At 42.0% G+C, this 25,340-nt stretch overlaps 2 protein-coding genes across 2 annotated transcripts in view; both read right to left on the bottom strand.

Annotated features, from left to right (window-relative positions):
- itga8 (integrin, alpha 8) overlaps positions 1-5,709 on the bottom strand; it is a 32,134-nt gene extending 26,425 nt beyond the window's left edge. Inside the window, exons 1-6 of the mRNA XM_026372260.1 lie at positions 5,252-5,709; positions 4,813-4,943; positions 2,446-2,546; positions 2,191-2,314; positions 778-839; positions 312-357 (exon numbers count right to left, since the gene is read on the bottom strand). Coding sequence (XP_026228045.1) covers positions 312-357; positions 778-839; positions 2,191-2,314; positions 2,446-2,546; positions 4,813-4,943; positions 5,252-5,439 — 652 coding nt within the window. The 5' untranslated portion in view covers positions 5,440-5,709. The remainder of the gene's footprint in view (positions 1-311; positions 358-777; positions 840-2,190; positions 2,315-2,445; positions 2,547-4,812; positions 4,944-5,251) is intronic.
- Positions 5,710-7,638: 1,929 nt separating this feature from the next.
- On the bottom strand, positions 7,639-25,274 carry mindy3 (MINDY lysine 48 deubiquitinase 3). The gene is made up of 16 exons (XM_026372413.1): positions 25,169-25,274; positions 24,438-24,753; positions 23,845-23,924; positions 22,877-22,937; positions 22,571-22,771; positions 22,330-22,381; positions 21,500-21,614; positions 21,161-21,234; positions 20,924-21,003; positions 20,636-20,706; positions 19,709-19,789; positions 13,641-13,713; positions 11,689-11,761; positions 10,249-10,336; positions 9,353-9,424; positions 7,639-8,598 (listed from the first exon to the last, which is right to left on the bottom strand). Exons 2-16 carry the CDS (start codon positions 24,529-24,531, stop codon positions 8,449-8,451), a joined length of 1,365 nt encoding a protein of 454 aa, XP_026228198.1. The 5' UTR covers positions 24,532-24,753; positions 25,169-25,274; the 3' UTR covers positions 7,639-8,448.
- Positions 25,275-25,340: the final 66 nt, after the last annotated feature.

The following is a 25,340-nucleotide window of genomic DNA, read 5'->3' as shown; positions in this document are numbered from 1 at the left end:
AGAGGCCAAACACCCACTTCCTGTTACACTTAGACTGAAAGAAGCATGAAGCAAAGGAGTGAGGTAGGAGAGCACCAAACAAGAGAAAGAGACATTTCTTTCCTTCGTCTCCAGTGTCAGACTGGAACAAAACTGCAAATCTGGCAAATGTTTCAATGTGCATCTGTATATGTGTGCTGTCCCGTCTGTTAAACTCGCATCTATTCTTTTATTTTTCATGTGAAAATCTTCCCATTTATGAAGTCATTGCAGAAGAGAGAGAGAGAGAGAGAGAGAGAAAATACAATTTTACACACTGTTGTTGCAGTTACCTTGCCAGTAAAAACTTCCAGGTCCTCCCACCACCAGCCTCCCTTCCTGGAATAAATACAATTAGTTAGGGTTATTCATGTGACAAACATTTGTCGGTGTGTCTGTTTATAAGAGACTAGAGTGGTATATATTGCGTGTAGTGAGCACATATGATTCCTGCTGTCATGCCTGTTGAGATCCTGTGGAGAATGACAGCTTCCTGTACAGGAGGGTAGAGGTGGACTATGAGACAGAGGTCAAGGTTCACATAGACTCTGTAGTGAAAGAATGTGCGCGTGTTTGGTCTATTGTGCTCAGATGCGATGGGTCACACTGGGAGTGGAGGGTCCTCTGGGGACATGCACGCTCTCATCTTCCCTGCGTCCATAAATCTTTGCAGGGGAGCCTTGTGTTGGAAGAAACTTAACAGAATGTGTTGAGGGGTTGTCATAGCGATTATGTACAGTTTGTTGCTGCGGTCTTTACCTTTGTGAAATCAACACTGAAGCCAGCCTGACAGAACCCTTGCCCCTCTGGGTCTGGATCATCTGAAAACAAGCAAGCGTTTCCTTGAGCAAATGACTCATGTAACAGCGCAGAAAGCAGAACCTCTTTCAGATGAAAAAACGCAACGACATAAATGGAGAAAATTATTCGACGTGCGCTGAGGTGTGTTTCGGTTTAAATTACTGCATCTAACTGGGCATGAACACACAAAACATATGTGCACATAATGAATTGTTCTTCCATTTCAGAGGCGCCCCGAGGTGAGGTTTAATGATGTGTTACTACACACGTGTTCATATACACAAAGTGTGAGTTACTGTCGTAGTGTCTGGGCAGATTTTAAGATGAAGCAAAAAAGCTGCTGGAGGCAGAAAAACTGACTCAGACACATGATAAAGAAATAATCCCCTGCCCTGAGAAATGTACGGCTTTATTTCTCCCCTGAGAACTATTGACTTTACAATGTGATTATTTTAGTTGTGATTAGTCAGCACTGACATAAACATAATAAAAAAAAGATCTTTAACCAATTCCTAAAGGGAGAGTAAGAATGAAAGTGTGTGTATTCAAGTGTATGCATGTGAACAGAGAGGGATTCTGAAGCTGATGATGGAGCGGATGATAAGGGCTGTGTTTGATCTGCTGTTTATGATGTGCCACCTGATAGCCTCCACTTTGCGTTATCATGCTCATACTGGTGCCTCCTATCACAACACAGAGTGAGAGAGGGTCACAGGAAGAAAGTGGGAGAGGAACAAATAAATAGAAGTGGTGGGACGTGGAGGCAAAGGCAGGAAAATCCCCTGAATCCTATTTACACAACTGATGACAAGGACAAGAGGACACAGAGAGAGCAACATATAAACTGTCTGAGAGGTAGATTATTTTCAGGTTGCTGCAGAAACCTCTCAAACAGACAAAGGAATGTACCAGGAAGAAAATAAATATACACATATACGTCTTCTCACAGTTTTTGAGCTATCCACCGCTGACATTTCTGTCACCATGCAAATAGAACAGAAGAGCATGGAATTTTGTTTGTGCAAAATATTGAAAATGACTTGAAAACATGCTATCAACACTTCAGTAGGTAGTAATTTCAGAGAAAACTGTTCACAGTGAAGGCCGGGGATTAGTCTAAATAGCACAGACACTGTTTCAGAAAAGATATGCTACAGTCCAAATCTTTATATATATATTATTTCCATGTGGTACCACAAACAAAAATGCATTGCACCACACATGTTGTGTGTGTGGAGGCCGACATAAAATTCAATGTAGTGTATCCAACAATAACTATAGTGACGTGTGCTATATGGTAACTGTGGTTAATTTGTGTTATACTGACAGTAGAGAGAAAAATGAAAAATAAAGGAAGGGAGAGTGACTCACTGGTCCTGCAGGGTGAGTACTCTGCATAGGCACTGAAGTTCTGGACGGCCACATAGCAGGTCCCCACTGGTTCCTTGTCTGCGCTCAGCTTCACTGTCCGCCAGTGGTAGAGAGGGGCACATGCCTGAACAACAAAAAAACACTCTGACTACCATTGAATGAAACTGTGAGATAAATAGCAACATGAAGCCTTGACAACAGGGGCAAAGATAACCAATAGCATGTGTGATGTTAACTGACATCATGTTCACTCACCACCACTTTTCCTTTGTGTGTCCTCACCGACGCTCCAAACCACTGGTGCGACTTAAACTCAACAGGCTCCCTGGTGCCATTTACCTTCATCATTCTGTTATCTGGAGGTAGAGAGAGGGAGATGGGTGAGGGGGGGGGGGAAGTGGTAAGGACATAAAAAAAAGAGGATGAAAGAGACATAACATAATGATGCCAGTAAAAGCTGATATTGACGGTGGTAATGTAGAAAGCAACGTCTTAAACAGGCCTATAACAAACATCAAAACACCATTTGCCCCCCAAGAAAGAGACATTTGTCAGGATACTGGATGGTCTTTTTTTTTTTGGTCAAAGCTACAAAAATGTAGACAGACAGACACACACACACACACACACACACATTTACTTGTTTTATTAAAAGCCATCTGCAGCTCTTTAAAGCCATACAGACACCTCCTCATCAAACTGAGAGTGATGGGTATTACAGACTTGTGACTGAAGGACCAGTTGGTCCAGAGCAAGTGAAGGTAGAGAATGAGAAATGCTCTAATGTACAAATCAATTGTCTGTAGTGACTGTGGAAAATAGTGAACAGTCACACTTTATCATTTGTTAAACTAAATATAAGTAGTTAACTTGTTGTCATTGTATAATTTTCTGGCAGCTTAAAGAAACAACAATCAGCACGGGCAGATAAAGAGACTGGAATAATGAATTAATCTGCTTTACCAAGTTTCTCTAATAATCAATGTGCAATCTGCCACTAATTTATCGCCACATCATCACATCATCCACCCCCCCCCCCCCCCCCCGTTCCAACCCTCCTCCAAGTGCACTGGCATGATATCACACATCTGTATAATGTCACTGACGCCATGCAACCCTACAGGTACACACATAAGGCACATGAGAAGCTGACATATGGATATTAACCAGTACAGTGCACACAGATGTTTACCACACTTGTTGACTTTTTGTACAGCGTGCATGAGCGCATGTGTGTCTATGTGTCTCTTTGGTCCACTGTAACTCAAGATGTATTGACTGTGGTCACTGTCATTAATCACACTATGCATACTCATCCATTCTAGTCCATGATACACACATGCATAAGATTATACACACAGTTGTTCCTTTTTGTTTATTCCTCTATGTCCAAAACCTGAAATTTCCCCAGAACACTTCACACTTAAACTCACCCCTTTTTAAAAAGTAACCTATAATTAACTTCAGGAAGAATCAAGAAAACCGTCCTCTCTTTGCAGGTTTGCCCCCATCTTCAACGAACATTGCTTTAGTTAAAGTAGAACACTGAAGTCATGCTTCATCATCTGATTATTATTTGTTTGATTCACACATCTTTGATACGTCAGCTGATCAGCGAGCAGCTACTGCTCCAGCTCCATTCGTAACTGAAACTTTCTTTTCTGCATCTTAAAGCTTTGGATTCTCTGTTTACAATTTTCCCTGAAATGAAATGAAATGAATAATCCCGGCAGAATATATGCTGCTGCTCTAATTCTGCTTTCTTCACCTACATCTAAATCTTCAATAGAAAAAGGTCAGTTTTGTCTTTATCTCTGTTTTTGTGGTTTTCGTAAAGATGATAGAAGTCCTTGTAAAAAAACATAGAGATGAGTAAAAGAGGGAGATGGATAGACTGATGGAGAATGAGAGAGGGGGAAGAGAAGAGAAGGATACATTTTCAAGATTTAATAAAAAGCAGACCTCGCCCAATCCCCCTTTCTTCCGAAGGGGAACTAAATTCCCATGTGCATACAGTTTACCCGCCTCCCTCTCTCTCTCTCCCTCTCTCTCTCTCTCTCGCTCTTTCTCACTTGTTCTCCTTCTCTACCTCCTGCACACACAGTCAGATGGAAAAGCGCGCATCAGAGACATTAGACACACACATAAACGCTGATTGGACTATTAGAATGGATGATATGAATGGATGAAAACCATCATCAACATGATGTGGACCCTGCCAGCCACCTTTTTCATTAGACAAAGCTGATGAGACCCATATGTCTTATCTCTGTTTTATGCAACATGTGCCAACTCATATACACACACACACACACACATGCCAGACACACAGGTTATGTGTGTTCCAAAGAGGAACATCTGGAGCCATCTATGGCTTAAAAAGGATCCACCTGGACATGAGCCAAATGAAAACTTGTTAAATTTGATTTCTGTTGCTCACTAAAACAATGACAATGGTGAACATATGTCTCCCTGCCAGTTATTCTCCTCCATGTTCTGTAACTTATAATATAAATCCTTTAAAATGCGGGTCCCGGGGACATCATTCTACCCTGTGGAGGTCTATCATTTAAATTTTGGTCCATGACAAGATCAGATATTAAATGCTTTCAGATAACTCACTGGAGTTGTCAAAAGGTATCTGTCTGCAGCTGTCAGGAGGTCCAGACCAAGGGCAGTAGTAGACTGCTCCAGCCTCCACGATGCCGGGTTGGGACGTGTTCGCCTTAGGAGCCCCAACCAACACACTGATCCTGTTGGAGGAAAAAAAAAACAGACAAGTCATGCAGGAGAATGCGTACAAAATGCAAACATGTGTGCACAGTTTGGCTCATTCATTCATCGAAGTTTCTTTTCTGTTTCATTGTTCTGATTTGTTCTGTGTGCAGCAGCAATTTGAGCACGACATGCATGATATAAAGTACTGCAATACACAAATGCAGGGCCATTTAATTTATTTTAAATTGATATAAAGTTCATATAGCTTCTATAGTATTGACCCTATTGTAAAACACAACTCATGCAGGACACTGATTGTCCCAGTTCTGATGTTGGCACTCACGTGTTGCTGTCTGTGCTGGCTTGGTAGAAGTCCACAGAATAACCGAAATAACTTCCACTGGGTCCCCCGTAAACCGCAGGATGCTCTGCGTAAAGATTAAAACTCCAAACTCCTTTCAGCGCCGGACAGAGAAGTACCCCGAAAATAAACATCCCAGCGGAGGAAACGCAGTCCCGTACACGCTCCATCCTCAGAGAGCAGCCAGTTGAGCACTAGTCCCAAAAAATGAGAGGGCGAATGAGTGAGTAAAAGAGAGAGAGAGAGGGAGAGAGGGAGAGAGAGATCCGTACAAGTGAAGTCCAGGGTTAGGTCCGCCAACCGTCTGTCACTAAAGTGCGCTCCCCCAAAAACTGCCTCCTGACACCCTGAAGCCTCCAGGTTTGTCCAGAGTCTCAGACTACAGAGTGGCTCCCCTGCCCTCTGCATAAAACCTTACCCCCTACACACACACACACACACCCACACACACACACGAAAGGCACAGACCACATCAGAGCGCGCTAAGGGAGCTGGCGCGTCACCGCTCCTCTCCAGAAGGCACAGACACATTTTCTGTGGCGAATCGGGGGCTTCATCCTGAAACAGTGAGCAACACTAAAGTGAGATTTACAGCCACTGTTTCAAATCAGCGGAGAAATCCACACAGGCACAGGCACACGCAGAGACTTGGCGCACAGGCACGCACATACTAGATTAGTAGTCCATAAATTAGAGCACTTTATACTTTTTTATTGGCCGGCAGGCTCAACCATAGCGTTAAAACAGGGCAGCATTCTCTCCTTTTGAGAATAATCACTTGTAATTATGTCAGTAATTATTATGCTGGCTTGTAATAGACATGTCGAACTGCTCTGTGTGTCCGCTCACTGTTTCTTTCATCACCAAGCGATCCCCCCCTTGGTCCTTAGGTGCTGACGCATTTAGTTCTGGCTGAAAACAATATCCTGCAAAAAATAAAACACTTTTTTTTACAATTTACAGGCTAGATCGTGCAGTTTTTTTTTTATGTTTATCTCAGCACACCCAATTTTCTTATTAAAAAAAAAAAAACCCTCTTCTCTGTGCGTGTGTGCAGGAAAGATGAGAGTTGACTGTTGTGCCCACTTCCAGGCAAAGCAATCTGCTGTTTACCAGCTTGGGGAGTTTGTTTTAATTAAAATAAGCTTTACAGGGCACATTAGTGATGTACTAAAGCCTACTACTGTGTAGTAAAACTGCAGTGGAACAGCACTATTCTCAGTGTGTATCTGTCAGAAAAGCTGATAAGTGCCATGTGAGAAGTTTGAGGTAAAGAGAGTAAGAGAAGAAACTCAGCCTTGACCTGCCAGATGGACACGCTGCTCCTTCCTTTCAACACTTTCTCTACATCCATCCATCCATCCTGCAGTCACATTCCCTCCCTTTATTGTTTTATTTAATGAGTGCAGACTTGGTTCATCTTGTCTACATACCTCCCTGTCTTTGTGCAACACTGAGTGTGAGTGTGTGTGTGTGTGTGTGTGTTGTGTGTCACAGAGATGAAGGTGAGGGAGAGGGTCTGTTCTTTCTCATCTGTTTCTATGTAAATCTGAGCTGAAGAGAAGAAACTAACTACAAAACATGAGCACGGTCTGCTGGAGACAGATGAAAGAGATGAAGAGGATGATGAAGTGAAGAGGCAGCAGACACACATACATGCTCAGTTTGTGTCTCAGTCAGCCAGGTAACTAGTGTTTTATTGCAGCTCAGTTACAGCATCTGATTGATAATGTGTGTGTGCGTGTGTAAGTGTGTAAACTTGCATCTGTGATCATTTTCTTTATTGTCTTATATCCAATAAAATTATCACAGGAGTACACACGTTCACTAACATGCTGTTCAGGTTACGTCCAGTCAGTCTGCCAATGCGCTCTGATCACAAATTTACTGCAGGTAACTCCAGATTGATTACTGCACGTGTACACACACCGCGCCAGCGTTTCCCTTTTCCCTTTACAAACTTCTAATGTGATTGTTAAGCAGATGGTTGTGTCAGATTAGGCCCACATCCTTTTTCCATTAGAAAATCCATTAAATGCACACTCAGCCGATGCAACGCTGGACCAAGCATTAACTGTATACACACACACACGCACAAATAAGACCTGTAGGTACTATACAAAACATGTCCAAGTAGCTGAATAGTATGAAGTGCAACTCGAGCGCTTAGCACTTCTTTTGAGTGATGACCTACAAACACACCAAATGGCAGTGACACACCAAACAAAATTAATTATAGATAATAACACGTTGCTTATTTTGGTAAATTATTTTGGTAAATTACAATGATGGGTGATCAGAGACAGTTTTCTATCCTCTGTTTACACAGTTATTAAGATTATTAGGATCGATTACAACAACTCACACAGCATTTCAACAAAAAAAGTGTTTATTCCAGAACCTTTGAGTGTGATAATAAATACATGAGCACTTGGCCAACATTGTTGTGTGGTGCCTGAAGCACGCACACCCAGGCCCACGCACACACACATGCACGCACATGCACACACACACACACACACACACACACGCACGCACACACACACACACACGCACGCAGCACCTAAATCAGCATCATCTTGGTGAAAACACTGAAGAAACCTCTTGTCCACATCTCCACTTCTCTACATCTGGGTTGTTTATGCTGCAAACGCTTCTCAGTGTGTTCTCATGTGTGGAAGGCTTTGGTAGATTTTCCCTCAAACAGTCCTACAGCTGGATTAACAGTAGTGTTTCACAGTCAACTGGACGCGCTTTCAATCACAAACTCTAGTGGCTGAACCGAACCGGTTTGCTCTCTACATAGTGTCTAACTGTCTACTGCTAAACTGTAGCAGAGGTGTCAGCACAGAGCAGAACTGTAAAAATAAACAGTCAACTTTTTTCTTTCTTTTCTTTTTTTTTTTTGTTTTTTTAAATAATCACATCACAAACATCTTTTGTGTCAAGTTACAAGCTATGGTGAACAGACAACAGCATGGACTGTAAAGGTGAGTTTACATTTGTGTGGAAGGTGTGAGTGAGAATGCAAGAACAGATCTCAGGCAAATGTGTGTTTAGTCCATGTTTGACTCGAAAAATCCGAAGTTGTCATTCATCTGTGTTGTATGTGTCTCTGTCTCAACCTGCTGACCCGTCCAGGTCAGCGTACAGGAGAGAGGCTGGAGACTGAGCCAGTGCTAATTCAGTGATGGGGAACGGTCGGTGGTCCACAGCAGCTCAATGTAGGGCCACTTGGTCTGTAGGCAGCGTTTGACTGGAGTGTCGTCTGTCCGAACCATGGGGTCCTCAAAACCTAGCACCAGAGCTGTCCCTTCTACATACTCCACCTAAAGAACACACACGGTTAATACAGAGTTAACCAAACACACGCATTTAAACACTCTCTGTCAGATTTGACAGATTTCAACTCTATCAATCTCTTCTGACACACATATTCTCAAGGGGTCAGCAGAGGGTTGGATACAGGTACACAACAGAGGCTCACAGACACACACACAGACCAGCTGCAGGGGACCGCTGTCAGCGCGGCTGTTATTCCCATCTGGAGTTAAGGGAATGGAATTGCCATCACAACCTTATAGGCGCCTTGCTGCCATGTGTATGTGTGTGTAGGTGTGCACTTTTGTGTGGGCACACGTGGTGCCATTCCTGCCTTTCCGGTAGAACTATGGAAAAAAGCCGTTTTACAGACGAGACAAATTGCACAAATGAGGAAAGTGATATTCCTGAGCACCAGGTTTGTGCACTGCCACCAGCTACATCCACTGACAATCATCCATCAGGCTCAGCCGCCTTAATAGGCCTGTGTTTCACCATTTATCACAGCTAGGCTGCTGACAGTGGCCTCCAAGCTGAGATGACTTAGAGAAATAGGAGGCTAAGCCAGGGTTTTATAGTGGATGGACAGGCTATTAGGTTTGCAATAGCTACTGTTTATTCTGGAGTGGCTGGCTGCTTCCAACTGTGTGTGTGTGTGTGTGTGTGTGAAAGATGCAAAGAAGAGATGTAATTGGGAAAGAGACAGAATATCAAAAGAAACCACCACCAATAGTTGCGATGAAAAACCTGAATGTGTCTCACCCTCTCGTTGTGGTTGGACTGTTTAAGTCCATTGTAGTGGTAGACAGGAAACGAGTCTGGGATTCCTGAATCCTGAAACACAGACGGGAAACAGTGAAAAACATGCTTTGTTGATAGAGAGTCACTAGGCAAATTGTTCTCACACAGATAAAGAACCTTTTTGAAACAAAAAGTCAAACCAACACATCTCAGCTTGCAACCTAAGCTTAATGTTATATCCCGTGTGTGTGTGTGTTTGTCCACTGAAGCAAAGCTCAACTCAAATTACAACAAAACAGCCAACACTATAAAAGTGTCTGAACACTGTCACAGAGCCAAACATTTTATCGCGACTTCGACTTGAAGGTGCATAATACTAATAGAGAGTGTTGTGTGGGAGCGTGTCCACCCTCTCGTGTTCATATGCCTATATATGAAACCTAACCTTCAGCCCAGTCCCACGTGTGTCTGAGTGTGTGTGTCCAGTTGGCTAATGGTCGTATAATTTCTTTGCGGCTCAGGGCCATTCCTCTGGTGAGTCCCTAAAGCCCTGATCACTTTAACACAGTTCCTCTCTATCTCTCCCTCTCTGCGTTTCGAGCTTGTGCTGCCCCATTAAGGCGCCTTGCCGCTCTTTCTAGGCTTCGCTGCGAGTAACGTCATATGATGGTGAACACACACGCATAGATTTCACATGAGACACCACAAGAATGTTTCTGGAATAAAAACCTTTGATTTCCTAAAACAGCTCCACACATGCTTGGGAAATAGACATTATTGTCCCATATGTGTGTGTACACACAACTCATTCTCCATGTGTTTCAACTGTGTTATGGATTAGATGACTGGTGGAAGGTATTTGGTAGACTGCTTGTGTATCTTTGAAGCGGGAGTCCACCTCACACACTGACTCATACCTGATCAGGGAAGAACTCCAACAGGAACGGGCCCAGAAGAATTATGCCCAAACTCTCCGGATCCAGCTTGCTCTTCACCAGACTGACACTGAGAAGACACAGAGAGAAGCACAGATAGAAAGGAGAGGAGGTAGGAGCAGAGGAAAACAGATGCAGGAATCCATAGAGAGAACAGACAGAAGGAACATGCACACAGAAAAGTCAGGAACACAGCAACAACAGTTTTTATGTTTGAAAACAAAGTCAAATTTACAATAGTTGCAGGGTGGATTTGTTATGTGTGTTTTGGTATGTGTGTGCATGTTGGCAAAAATACTCTGGTACAACTAAATATACCTCTTTCCAGACATTCCTACGTGTTAGATCAGTGTTATTCTTATTCCTTTGTGATAAAAAAAAAAAAAAAAAAAAAAAACGGGCAAGATTGCCCTTTTAAGGCAATGAGAAGAAAAGTGAGTGTTATGCTGAGACACAGAGTGAAGGCAGTGATCGTGTCAGTGTATTGATTTCTACAAGTAACACATGCAGCATGGTGGCAGGCAGAGAGAAACCTGCTGAAGTGACACTGAACAACACACTGAATCCTCAAAGGAGTCACCTTCTTCTCCCCATGCAAGGGAGTGAGTGTGAAGGAGGGAGCATCTCGACAGGGATCAATAACATAAATCATTATTGTGGAGCGTGAAGTGCTGTTCGTCTACAGTGGAGTGGCGTCTTTTATTTGTAATGTGCTACCTTCCTTAACAATTGCACACAAATGATTAAGTGGCTCTGCATTGCAGCACCAGCAGTCTGTCAATATCTTTCACCAATTTTAATCGTGCATTTGATTTCATTTTCAAAACTGGGCAAAGTAGTATGTGTTGAGATGCTTCTTTGTGACACTGGTGGAAATCCTGGACTTTCTCTGTAGACAATAAATGAAACTTTATGGACACATTTTTCACATGGAGGAATCCCTGCAGTAACACTCTCACTGTGTGGTAACGATAAGACTGGGAGTCTCCTTCCACTTTGCTGTGTTGTCTTGTGATCTATAGGCCATCTGGGGGTCTGCAGAGCAGATCAGTGGTCCACTGGCTTGGCCAGACCCATGGCTGCAGCATTAGGGCTTACTGTTCCTCAGATGAGAACGTGCTCCTGTTTGAAGCGGCACTTTAAAGTGTTTCCTCCCTCTCTCCGTCTTTCTTCCTGCCGTTAATGATCTCCCTCCAAGCCCATGCTGCAGACCTTCTTTCTTTCTAAACTTTTATAGTGGGCTCTCTCTGGTCTTACTTTACTGTAGTCTGGTAGTGAAACTTGAGCACAGGGTGGCTGACCTGGCCTGGCCATGACTTAGGAGTTAGAACTTTAGAAGCTGTACAGGTGCCACACACACACCTACGTGCACACAAAATCAAATACACACGTACATGAAGCCACAAACATGCAAACACTTACTACTCGGGCTCTGAGACAAGGTCAAGGGCTTTCATCACATCCTCCAGCAGAGACTCTGGAATAAAGCCATTATCTGGAGAGGGAGAGAGAGAGAGAATGAGAGACACTAACACAGACTGATGTACTGGTTGACTCTGGACAGAACATAAAATACATGCTTCAGCTGTGCCGGGGGAAGCCTTCACCTACACACATGGCATACACACATCACTAACCCAGGGGAATGAACTCATCTGACACAAAACAATCATGAGCAGATCCACACACTTTCTGTCTGACCCACATTCCACATGCCGCCATGATTGCTTTACCTGAGAGGAGAAGCTTTAAACACTCACAGGTGCCAAAAAGAGTATTTGTGTGTTGCCTGGGCACTTACAGATTGTGGCTAATTTCAAACATGAGCGCGTGAGCCTGTGTGGCCTGTTGTTTAGATACGTACATAAACCCCAAGTGTGTTGTGAAGAAAATGAACTAACAAGCGCTCTGCTTGTCTGCTCTCAGGCAACTTAATCTCGCCGCTTCAATGCCAGATGTTATTCCTTCTCCGTGACAATTAATAGTTTGACAACAAGCAGAGAGGAGGGTACAGACAGCAAACAGGGACAATGACAAAGACTAAATTTTAAAGAACATGCTGCAAACAAGTGTTTCTGAGTGTGTACATCTAGTGAGTCACTGCAGTGCGTGTGAATGCGCCTGGCGCCTTTTTTCCACAACACAGGGAGCTGTGCTGACGCTGCATGTGACACAGACAGATTTATGGGCCTTTTACACAGCACTCAGTTGCGCTGCCGGCTATAGCTTGTGTGTGTATATACTGAAGTGTGTGAATATGACTGTGTCATGTGCAGTACATGTCTTCTCTGTGCATGTGTGCGTCTGTGAGTGCTCCTATATTAGCGAAAACAAGTGTTTGTGTTTTAGCACAAATGTGTGAGAGAAAGGACCATAAGGAAGACAGAATGACTTCACAGATGACAGCAGAGGTGAAAACATGCAAAAATGGCATTCTGTGGAACAGGAAGACAGATGAAGAACAAAAGGGGGGGAAAAAAAAGGATGACATAGTTTTGTTTAGATGTGTTGTCAAAGTGGCTGCAGCCGTCTGTTCTCACTGGAACATCAGATTTCCCCCCATAAAACAAAATCTCTACAAATCAGCAAATTGTTCCTACAAGCCAGAGAGTGAATAATGATGTTTATGGCAACAGAGCACACCACGCTTTTTGCAATGAAAACACATAAATACGGAGGTATGCATTACTGGTGATTTAACCGTGTCCTCGAGCTCAGAGCTCTTTCAACTTGGACAGCTCCAGTCACAGTGTGTGATGTTAACATGTCTCGAGTGATTCCCACTGTATCTGTGTTTCTCCCTCCTCCCTCATGTCTCAGCAGAAGAAAAACAATGCACAACAGATGTTAAGAGTAAATGTTTAATTTCATTGCTCCTTTTTGACTCTAAGTGCTCGAGAACACACAAACATCCCACACTGTAATCCTGAGGCTACCCAAATGAACCCTGCAGATATTCAACTTTTATTGCTTGTGACACGACAAACTATCTTCACTTAATCTTTCTGTTGTCACAGTGTAGACTTCTGCATCCTTCCCCACTTATAACCCAGTCACCTCAAAGTGACAGGAAAGGAGGTTTAGTAGACAGAGTTAAAGAGGCAAGGAGCATGGTTGACTCAGCTGTCAGAGGAACTGATCTCACCAACCTAAATAACAACAATGGAGATGAGAGGAGAGGAACACACACACTCATCCTGCTTCTAGATGAAAAGAATTGAGTGTGAAGCTGTGCTAAGTATATCTGTGTGCCAGTATTTTTGCATAGCTGGTGAAATAAAAAGCAAATAAAGTGTAACGGGCTACAAAAACAAGTGTCAGGAAGGTGAAGGGTGGGAGATGGAATAAATGTAGGACATAAACATGTTGATTACCTTCAGGATCAAATGACTGGAAGACTCTCCTTGCTTGTTCTGATGGAGACTCTGGGCCTACAAGGGACATCTCCTACAGACAGTCCGAAAAAGAAAAATATACAAAAGAGAGACACAGAGGAGAGAAAAGGAAAAGAGAAAGGAGAAGGTTGAACAGAGGAAGAGAACAGAGGGATAAAGAGGGGAGGAGATGAAGACTTAGATCACACTATGGGAAAATGTGGCTGCATCAGTGCTGAAACACTAGAACAGCTGAGTGCAGCGTGAAACGATCAGACGTCGTCATCTTGATCTACTCACAACTAACCAATGGTGATTGCTCTTGTCACGGTTTTAGCAGCACTAATATACAGCAAACTATAGCCGTGACATGCAGCCAACATATAATACCACCCATGGCAGTGCCGTATGATGCACTGTTGATGTACATCGTGCGTGTGTGTGTGTGAGAGAGGATGTGTAATCTTAAGGGCCAGCACAATCAGCAGAGTATGTTGCGCTATTAACTGATTTGCTGATAAACTTAGACGGCTTGTTTTCACTCCAAACAAACAATCAGGAAATCATGTGTTACATATAAAGCCAGTGATTTATGAGAAGCTTTACAATGTTTGTTTGCCGGTGAATTTTAGAGCAGAAATGACGGAACGTATATGTGCATCTAGAGTGTGATGTCTCTTGTGACTGGTCTGAACACCCCCTCGCACTCTCTGTGGCGAGGACGTAAGCATGGTTCAAGCAAAGGGATTGTGAGATTGTCTAAAAGCATCTAAAAGGGGGCTGGGAAGCTGTTTAATATAATTAAACAGCTAAAAATGGTCAGTTTCCGACAAAAAATTGCATTTAAGCAATGTGAATATGGACAATAATTTTTCATAGAGGTGTAGTATAAGAAAAAACACTGTGGGAGCTACATGTTGCTAAGAAAAGATGAAATGAGATACTGCTTATGTGAAAAATGTGTTTCAGCCTTGGCTGTCACTTACAGACACACATACATTCATGCAAAAGCTTACAGGCAAGAGTCAGAGGGTTCTCACTAAGGGAGGGAGTCTATTTATGACAATGAATCCCTGCACAAACACACAATGTTTTTGGAAAGCAAATGAAGACAGCTCATCTCCTTTAGCTGGCCTTTATTAAAGCTTGAGCCTCAGATCTATGCAGGCTGCTTGGGTTTCACGGTCTGCTTATTACAGTACTCGGGGCTTACACAGGGAGAGATCGGGGGAGAGAGGGGTTCAGGGGGACACATCGAGAAGAGATGACTCCCAGCTGCTGGCTCTTCAGGCGTAAAACAAAACTCACAGGCCAACGAACACGAGCTCACACACTGTTCTGTCATACTGAGTGTAGCACGGCCCTGATGTGTTAACATTACAGGCTCCATAAATCTGACGGCAGATTTGTCATTAGTTAGATATGTCTGTGTTTCACTTATAGAGGTGGACAAGGGTCAATTTACCATTCCCAGATGAATAAAGTGCTGAAAACGTTTGACTCGCTTGAATGCAGTGTCTGAAGACAAATGCACAACATGTAGGATTAACAGTGAGATCAGTCTAGAAACACGAGATGTTTTAATAAACTTTAACTTTTGCCGTATACCTGACCTGAAAAGAGTCTAATCTCAGAGTGGTGAGGAGCTTCAGCTCTGAGTCCAATGAGCCTCGTCAACAAAAGCTCAGTATAAATTTTAAATTTGCATCTTCTGGAGCAGGATGAACTCATTCAGTATAAATCACCTGCTAATAGCACAGTAACAGGATATTAACACTTTACTAGAAGACAATCTGTAGTAAGTGGCCATTAACAGACAAAACAAAGCATACTATTATGGCTAGGTGTCGCTCTATGTGCCCTAATATGAGGCAAACAAGCACGCAGAAAAGACAATGACTCACATGTGCATAAAATCGTGCACACAGACACATAACTGGGACTGTGTGTGATGACAGGTTTGCCTGGCTGCCTTTGATCTGTTTTATTAGTGACCTGGGGAAGATGCTGCTGAGTTGAAAAACATGTCATGGAGCTAACACACTCCGCGGGGAATGTATGTTTAAGTGTGTGTTTGTGTGCGCTTTGTTCCACTCAAACCCACGTGTTGCTATATATCTGTGTCTATGTCAGAGAGAGAGAATCTGTACAATAATCATACTTGAGTGACAAACATACACGCACGCACGTACAGCTGCGCTGATGCCAGGTCTTTGTAAGTGTGCCTTACGAAATCAGGGAGCACATTCCAATCCCCACAGCCCGACTTTTCTGCTCAAACCCATGACCTCCTTAACACAGAAACAACAAGCTACCCTACATCGGTACAAAGTAAGAACAACACACATGCACACCACCCCAAGGACTTAAGTACACAAAGTAATGGAGAACATTTGCTCTGAGCAAAACCAGAATATATTTATTGAAATCAAAAATGTCAAATGACCACAGGGGCTTTGGTATGAACAAACTGGAATGCGTGTTGAGTGTGTTTGTGTGTGTGTCCTCTTGTTTAGGCCACTACTGCAGATACATCCAGACTTCCAATATATTGTACATTTAGTATGTTATGTGCATACTTCTTTTAACACACAATTGCACCACACCCTCCTAGATAAACTTGGATGACATCCATGTAATATCTTTATCTAGCATTATTTTGGGGAAGACCTCTTCTATCTGCACGTCTGTTGCTCTCACCTCACTAGACTGAACGACTCTTTAGTTTGATAAGTCATCTCCTGTAGGTCTCTTTTTGCCCAATTTTACCCCTCTGTACCTTCCATGTTCTCTGCTAAGTAGGTACTCCACTTTTGAATAAGCCCCCACCCCTTGACTTTTTCCTTCTATTCTTCCTTCCTCCTTTCATCCTTTATCTCCACATACAGGTAGCTACTTCAGGAAACACAGGCATAGTTCCTTACTAGAGTTACTCTGTCTTTCTCTCTAGTCCACCTAAAGAGCTATTGTGTACGCTGAGAGGCTCTGAGTGGCCATACAGAGTCTGGAGGGATCATTTTCAAGAAAACAAAGCAGAGGTCTCGGACAGTGTCTCCTACCTTGTTCCTAGCAGGCTCCGACAGCCTCACTACATGACAGACTGAGGAGGCCATTGAAGCGGGACTTTGTGTGTGACGCTTGTTATGTGTGCTTGTAATGTGTGTTTGTTTTGTTCACCTTAACTAGCCTTCATCCCATGTGGTTACAAGCATGAAAAAACTCTTACAAAAAAAAAAAAAAAATCTCTGTGTAGTGTCATTTGTGTGTATGTGTTTCAGGTGTGACAGACAGGACAAAGGAGTGATTTATGGAACTGTCTTGGATGAGAAAGACCGTCTCACTAGAAAAGTGAGGAGACACCAGAGGATAGATATGTAGCATAATGATGGGTCCTATAACAGAGGACAATACACATGGGAAAAGGATGAATAATGCAACACACACACACTGACACAGAGAGCATTTTATCCTACTACAATGGCCTTTGGTTTGACCTGTCACAGATTATTAATGACTGTTAATGTACACCACTTTGTTATGCTGTGTTTGTGTGTGGTCCGCACCCTATGATCGTGCTGAGAACAGAAAGTAATCTCCTTTATCATAAAGCACAAAAATTCTTAGGTTCTATTTTTTTTTTCACACAATTCATTCTTTCTCTTGTTAAATCACCTTTTTACTAATATATGTATTTATCAATAAATACATATATACTATGTATGTATTAATCAATACATACATAGTATAATATATAGATCTGTTTGTGTGCGGACAAAAGCTGGAGTTTTAAAGGACACAGAGCGCCACAGCGGCTGCTTCCTTCCGAGTAAATCAGTGGCCCAGAACAAGACTACTGTATACATATACACACGCAAGCACACATCTAACTCCCTGGAGAAGCACAGATACAGCCTGTGAACCTCATTACTCAGCAAGAGAAGAGTAAAAACTGATGAGAAATGTCACAAGAGGATCACCCCCCCAAACCCCTTTCCTGAGTGACCACTGCACGACTCTTTAAAGTACACCCGTCCTTTCTACTTCCCTTCTTCCTCTTTCTGTCCCATGAGAGACCAATAATATGAAGAGGCTGGCTGCAGCTGGGGAACCCATTTCTTGGGTAAGCGACCTGCTGTACACTGGTGATCTTTTTTTTCTAAAACATACTGCGTGATATGTCCCATCCACCACACATCCGTCCTTTCCTTCACTCTGTCTTTCTTCCTTTAGCTCCTTCCTCTCAGAAACTCTTGTCCCTAAACAGATCCCATTACATGCCATTATACACAATCAGGTTCTTTCTCACATGCGCACACACACATTAATACAACAGAGGATGGAGAGTGTGGGGGTGTTGTGGGTAGGGATCAGAGATGGTGAAATGGCCTTTGTGTAGGTAGATTAGATAAAAACACTAACGCTATTAAGCTGATGGTCTGAAAGCCACAGTCGCACACTGACAATGACTTGGGGGAATACACACCTGTCCCCAGTGGCAGACAGAAGGAGCCGCTGACACATCAGAGGCAGGGATCAGGTTTTCTGCTTTTGTGGTGATGGCTCTATCTCGGGACTAAAAGCTACATAACCAGGTAGCATGTATTTTTGTATTACAAAGCCTGGGAAATCTCAATATGCTTCAAATTAGCTCTAAACATAGATCCACTTTCAAGGAGGACAGGGTCACACTGGGTGACGTATACCAGCAAAGTGCCCTCACCATATGTCTCCAACTTTCAGCTTGGACTCAGTGTTGCAGTACCAACATAGTGTAATGTCAGCTGTGTACATCACAATCTATGCATGTGGGGGTGTTCAAGTGTGCTCTCGGGACAAATGGATCCAGATGGCAACTCTGGAATCACATTCCCTACAGAAAGCCATCCAGCTTAAGACACACAAAACTAATGATAATCAGGATTAGGTTCCCTGTGCTGTGGAATGTGTGTGTAACAGTCGGACCATGTGTGTATGTGTGCATGTGAACATGTCACTATTGCCGAGGGAGTTGCAGCAATCGGTAAGTCATCAGTGCTTGAATGACGACTTTGGGTCAAGTCTGAATCAAAGTACGATCCACTTGCCCAGCGGACTTGCGATTTACACATGTAACTGAGCTTTTAATCAATGGTATATTCGGGGTGTGCCCTTGTGATGGAGATGATTGCATGGGATCTTTCTGCCTCAATGATGCCATTTTCACAACAGCAGAGAGAATTGATTTGCTACCACCAAAGCAGTCAGACACAAGCTTCAGCAATGTAATATGTACAACCTTCACTGATATAGATTTTAAACATGCTTATTTGAGTGTAACATCAGTATGACAACACACGTGCATAAGGAGATGTCCACACTAGTACAATTAAGTGATTCATACTCCTACAACAGCAGGTTTGGAGTTACATTTCAGTGTGTCTGAATATTTACTGAGATGTAGTGTAACAACATGAACATACTAAAGGATTTAATCCCCAGTGTGGTTTTGTTTTGAACAAATGCCCCACCGTAAATGGATGCTCTCATCGGGTTTAAACGGAGAAGTTTACATAATTGTCTCACATTAAGTCCTACACAATCTACATTTACATTTACATTTACATTTAGTCATTTAGCAGACGCTTTTATCCAAAGCGACTTACAAGTGAGGAACAAGGCAAGCAAACAAAATCTAAGTCAAGATTTAGCTGATCACAGATGGTTGAGAAACTAAAATGATGTGCTTGTTTGTGTAAGAAAGTCCTTTAAGATGACGGTGTGCGCACAGAAGCTAAAAAACAAACAATAAACCTAAAACCCTTTTTTTTTTCTTAAATACAGAATAGGTGAAAAGCCAAGAAACAGCACAGGCCATATATGACTATCTCCTGCTCTCTATTCCCCCTCCCTTTCCTCTCTGCCTCTACTTTTTTCCCCCACACTGACCTGCACTGCATCAACTGTTTTAAGCACATTCCATATTTTAGTTTTTTCTAACCTGTTGAGCAGACTGACTTATATTACACAGTCTGTGTCCATGTGTGTGAAATATGTGTGTGCCTGGTTATAGATCAGTTTATTGAACTTGCCTTGGTAAAAAACACAGAAAGGTGAGTTTCACTGCCAAGGATCCAAATAGGGAACTTTGGAGACTTGAGGAACGCCCCGACCTGAAACACATAATGCATGCACACACACACACACACAGAAAGATAGATGAGTGTCTGTCTTCAGTAATTTCCATTATGAATCAGAGGCTGTTTAAAGTGTAACACGAAGCACGTTAATATTTGAACAGACATAACATCCCGCAGTATTACAGTGTTAAACAGCAATACTGTGAAATGAAACTAATTATACGGGTTAATTCAACTCATTTTCACTTTACTATTAGTCACTTGCTAATCTTAACACCTGCATTCTATCCAGCTTCAATTTACTAGAATAATAAACCAAATACCACCCGCAACATTGTATGAGCTGCATACACATGAGCAGACTGCTCATTATTTCATACAAACAGGTCTCTTAAATCACTGTTAACAGCCCTCTAGTTACTTTGGCATCTATCTACTTGATATTAACATATTATAGCTGCCTACTCTGCCTTGGAAAGGCCATGCCTCAGCTCTGGCTTTTTTCGACTTGCTTGTTTTGGCAATAATAAATAAATAGCCGAGATTCAAGAGGACAAAAATAATAGTCACGTCACATACTATTACATATCTTTTGTGATCTATTCTTAGTAAGTGTGAGAGAGTGGGATGTTTACAGTCAGTCCGTTGAAAGTGTTCCTCCCATCAACATTTTTTCTCACAACACCTCCCTCTGAAATGTCTCACAACTCAGAATCATGAGTAGCAGTGAGCATTTGTTTCTGTTACAATTTCTCAGCTTGTATAATGGCAATGTCAATTCATATTATTCATCAAAAATAAAAATCCAAACAACCTCTAAAGCTTTAACATCAGCAAGTATTGAACATGTTTTTGTTGCATTATGTTTTGCATTTGTACCTTGCAGTAACGCAGTGATTCCATAAGTGTGAGGAAGCCAACTGATGCCTGTTTATGAATACCATGTAGTTCTACAAGAGAGGGGAAAAAACAGAAAGACAATATGAATTTGTTGCAATTTGTCATATTGGTATTACTTTGTGCCTTCTGTGGAGTGCAGTGGGGTGTAATATTTAGTGTCTTCTGATGGATAAAAATCGAAGCTGGAGCCACAAACCTGTGGCTGGTCTGTGAGTGTGAATATAGCATGTTTATGTGTGTATGCAGTCATTTCAGTGGAAGTCTTACTCATGCCAGAACACTCCCTGTCTCCATCCCAGACATTAGAGACAGCATGGCCAGTTACAAGGAGGTTAACCAGGCTCTGACTGCAAAAGTTATATAAGAAATTAAATAATGATAGTGTAAAGGAACTGCAGAGAATGCTTTCTCTATCATTTACTAAACAGAAAAGGACGCCACAAAAATGTTTAACTTCATATAAAAGTAGATTTTTACAATAGGTAAAGAGAGGTGTTCTTGTACCTGCCATGACCATGCACAGGGTCTATGAGAGGCTCCATTGTGTCCTGGATCTCATTTCGTATATTTTCTATGCCCTGCACAGAAAGCACCAGAAGTGACAAGTCTGTATTCAATTATTGTGTCTTTGAGCGTTTTTCATGACAGATGTGAAATATTGCTCTAAATGCTCAATAACAACAATTAAATTCCCTTTAATAACAGAACAATCACATTCTGTTTGAAGTTTTAAATTATTCCTTCTTTCAAATTACATAAACATGGTGGACCACATCACTAATCTTAACATTATCTATTCTGTATCAAATATTTCTATCCGTCTCTCACTGCCCAAATATTCACCTTGGTTAGGATGACAGAGTAGAGGAAAAGCAAGACTCCGCAGCACCCCCTCCAGGTGTGGTAGAGAGACAGCACCTCCTCTCTGAGATCAGAGACTGACATTACAGTCCGCTTGCTGCAAGAGGGGAACAAATGTCAAGGCGGCGTATGAAACTGTAAAACAATTTTTAGGAGGACTAAGTCAATGAGGGAGATGAATTAACTGCGTCTCGTCATGCTAGGATAACTTTCACAACAGGGCACAAACTTATTAAATGCACCAGAGAACAAAGGAAAATCTGATCTTGTCTGTTGGAGCCTTTTCCCTTTTTTTGCTCCACCTTTAAATGCTTGCTAGTGGGGCTGTCTGTCTTAGTTGACATGCACTTCTTCACTGTGAGTCAGCGCTGCTTTTTGCTGACTGTGGTCTCAGTTGCCAGTGTGCTATGTGATGAATAGCAATATTCAATATTCTTCTGGCAAGCACAGCCTTGCATTCATTTAGTTTGTGCATGTGTGACACTATGTGTGTAAAGACGATAGCAAGAGGTAGGTTTTTTCTATTAGACAATCAGTGAAAGCGCTGAGTTGGCAATTTGTAAACAGAGTGAAATAACTAATTCAGTGGGTGTGCCAAGTCTAATGGACTAGATTAATCTAACAGCACCCCTGCTCCCTCCTGAGATATACGTAGTTCTCTATTACACTGCTACCAAACCAGTATTTGTGAGGTCCTAATCCCACCAGAAACCCACAAATTTCATGTTAAGATTGTCTGTGTTGAGGAGAGGCAGTCATGAGTATAATGATGCTAAGGGTTAGATGTGGTGAGAATATTAAGTTTCACTTACTGGAGAACACTGTGAAATTGCTCAAAGCCGAGGTCCTCAGCAGCCAAAGCAGCTAAGCACAAGAAAACACACATACATTGCAGGATCAGAGCATGGCACAGCAAAGCTGCATACTGTCAAAGTGTTAAATCATTGTCAAAAGCTACTATTTTTAGTTGAGGTCTGGATGAATAAGTGAGCATTTGTAGATGTCTAAATGAGTGTGCATTGAGCAAGGGAGTGTGACAGACACAAGACTCACTTGGTTGCTGCTCCTGCGGTGGCTGGCTGCTCTCTGGTTCTGCCGTGTCCTGTGTTTGAGACTGTGTGTTGGTATGTGTGCTAGTGTGTGGGCTCTGTCCCTTTGCCCAGGTCACCAGGCAGAACCCTGTGGTGGGACTGGAACAAGCAGACTCCAGGATTTCACTCAGCGTGGAACACAGGGCTGTTTTCTGGTCCTCTTCTATCAGACAGAATATGTGGGTAATAGATCAGAAGCAATAAATATATATAAAACTGCAGCCAAAACAACGCTTTGGGTACTTTTAGATGTGTTGGAACAATATACCTGATGCTTGTCTCCAGTTGGGACTTTCTCTGTTATAGAGAATGTTCTTTAAGAGGAAAGCCTGCAATAAAAAACAAACACAGTCACCAATTCACTCAATTGTATAATATGCGACACATGTTGTTTGTCCAATAACATAAATCCTTTTTTATTTTTCAATAAATAACCCCAGTTCCAAACATTCTGGGACACTGTAAAAACAGAATGCAATGATTTGCAAAACTTATTAATCAATATTTTGTTTACAATAGAACATACAAAAACAAGTCAAATGTTTAAACTGAGAAAATGTAACATTTGATGGAAAAATAAGGTAATTTTGAAATGTACTGTTTTCCACAGTGTAGCATCCTGTTTTCTTTTAATAATAGTCTGTAAAATATGGGAGCTGATGAAAACAGTTTATTGAGTTTGGGGAGAGAAATATCACCTCATTCTTGCCTGATATAGGATTCTAACTTCTCAACAGTCCTGTGTCTATTTATTTGTCATAGTTTGTGTTTAAAGATGGGCCAAGGATTTACAGTTGACAAAAGGTCTGGACTGCAGGCAGGCCTTTTCAGCACCCAGACTCCTACTATGAAGCCATGCTGCTCTAAAACCTGTATATATCTTTAAGGATTGATGGTGCCTTTCCAGTTGTGCAAGGCCCGTACCATCAGATATTTCAGCTTTTGAACTGAACGCTAATAACAAGCAGCAAAGTCCCTCGCTCTTTATCAATTTCCTTACCTTAATTTTTTACATTTTCTCAGTTTAAAAAAGTCATGATTTCAATGATTTCTTACTTTGATAAACATTACAAATCAGTCTGCCAGATTTAAAAGCACTTGTTTGAATAACTACCATTTTAAGCACCTCCACACAATGAGCATATTAGAAGTCTCGGATGGCTAAGTGCTAAAGGAATTTGCTGGACATCGAGTTTGAACTCTAATAATACCACTATAATTTGAACTATAGCGTACCTGGACAGGTGCAATGACAGCACATGGTCCTCCTTCAAGTTGCTCCAGGGCTGTGGGTTCATTCTCACTGAAGACAAATCCTGTGAAAAACACACAGGCATTATTTTTCACAGTAATAGAAGTTACTCATAGACATGGTCACCCACACACTGTACAAAGTCAAAAGGGCCTGTGCAATAAGTAACAATTTATTTTCCAAAATAATAAATAAAATAAAAGTTTTGTAATGCATATATGTAATCATAGTAAACTGAATATTTAGAGTTTTGGACTACTGGTCTGACCAAACAAGAAATATGACAATCTCGCAAATATTGAAATTGGGCTTTGGGCATTTTCACCATTTTCTGAAATGTTATAGAACTAATGACTAATTGATAAATCAATGATTACGTACAGGATTTATAACAACCAGTGGTTTACCAGTGAGTATTTGAGTGCTTAGAAAATCATGGCCTAACTGAAAATGCTTGTGATGCTCTTTTGGTTAGAATTAAAACCTGCATTAACACTCTTTGAGCGAAATATGACGTCTTTGCAGACATTCAAAATAATTTTTATTTGTGTCAAGTGAGAAATAATCATAACCTTACCTTGGGTCCATCTCCGGAAGATGGAGGTGGACACTCCTCCACTGGGGGGTCTCCTCCAAACCAAATCGACCACCTCCTTATTTAACTCCGACATGACAACTTCCACTAATGATCCTCTCGTTCTTCAGACAGCCAGGTGGCAGAAACTAAAGTCTGTCGAGGCCAACTTAGCTCTTCCCGTTGACAGTCCACTTCTCTCGGCAGGTCGAGCCTGTGGCATTGGCCACAAGCCACCTGTGCAGCTTACCCACAGTCTGACCCTAGTGGCTGGCAGAGAACTGGCGGGTAAGAATGACATCAACGTAGCCACAGAAACCTGCAAAGTGATCGGACAGAAACCCAGGTTATACCTGCTATCTGAAGACAACAATGAATGGCTTACACAAACATCTCACTGAGAGAATATCTACACATCAATATAACGCTAACTCACGTTATATAGCTACTAACGAGGCAGCATTGAAACAGTTACGTTAATGTCATATAGTGGGATAAATCTGGCATTTCTTCGGCGGCGTTGTTGCCTTTTACTGTTGTGAAACTGCTGTGTCAGTGACAGGTCTTAGGAGCTGAATTGCCCTGGTAATGTCAGCAGTTAGCATTAGCATTACTAGCAGCTAATCTTTCATTGCTTTGTCATACAATTACTTATTACACTACAGTAATGTCGAGGATTGCGGTAGGAAATCATGCTATTTGTTAATAGCTAGATAACCTTAAATTATAATTACCTTAATACACAAACGGGTTATGGGATTCCGTGTTGATTAGCGTTATATATTTAGAATCAATTTCACTATTAGCTACCGTCTCTGTCATTCGTTTATTTACAACAGAATTGGAAAAAAACTGTACGTACCTCTGACGTGACCGCCCATTGGTTGAAATCCAGAAAGTTCCAGA

Source organism: Anabas testudineus, chromosome 16 (assembly GCF_900324465.2).
Source record: "Anabas testudineus chromosome 16, fAnaTes1.2, whole genome shotgun sequence".
Taxonomy (NCBI): domain Eukaryota; kingdom Metazoa; phylum Chordata; class Actinopteri; order Anabantiformes; family Anabantidae; genus Anabas; species Anabas testudineus.
The sequence above is the reverse complement of the archived record's forward strand: the minus strand, read 5'-3'. Positions and strand labels throughout refer to the sequence as shown.

Coding starts and splice junctions, on each gene's coding strand:
- mindy3 (XM_026372413.1), bottom strand. CDS start 24,531: ATGTCGGAGTTAAATAAGGAGGTGGTCGATTTGGTTTGGAGGAGACCC. Junction 22,382..22,570: donor ACCGCAGGAGCAGCAACCAA/GTGAGTCTTGTG, acceptor TCTTGTGCTTAG/CTGCTTTGGCTGCTGAGGAC. Junction 21,235..21,499: donor ACTCTGTCATCCTAACCAAG/GTGAATATTTGG, acceptor CTTTCTGTGCAG/GGCATAGAAAATATACGAAA.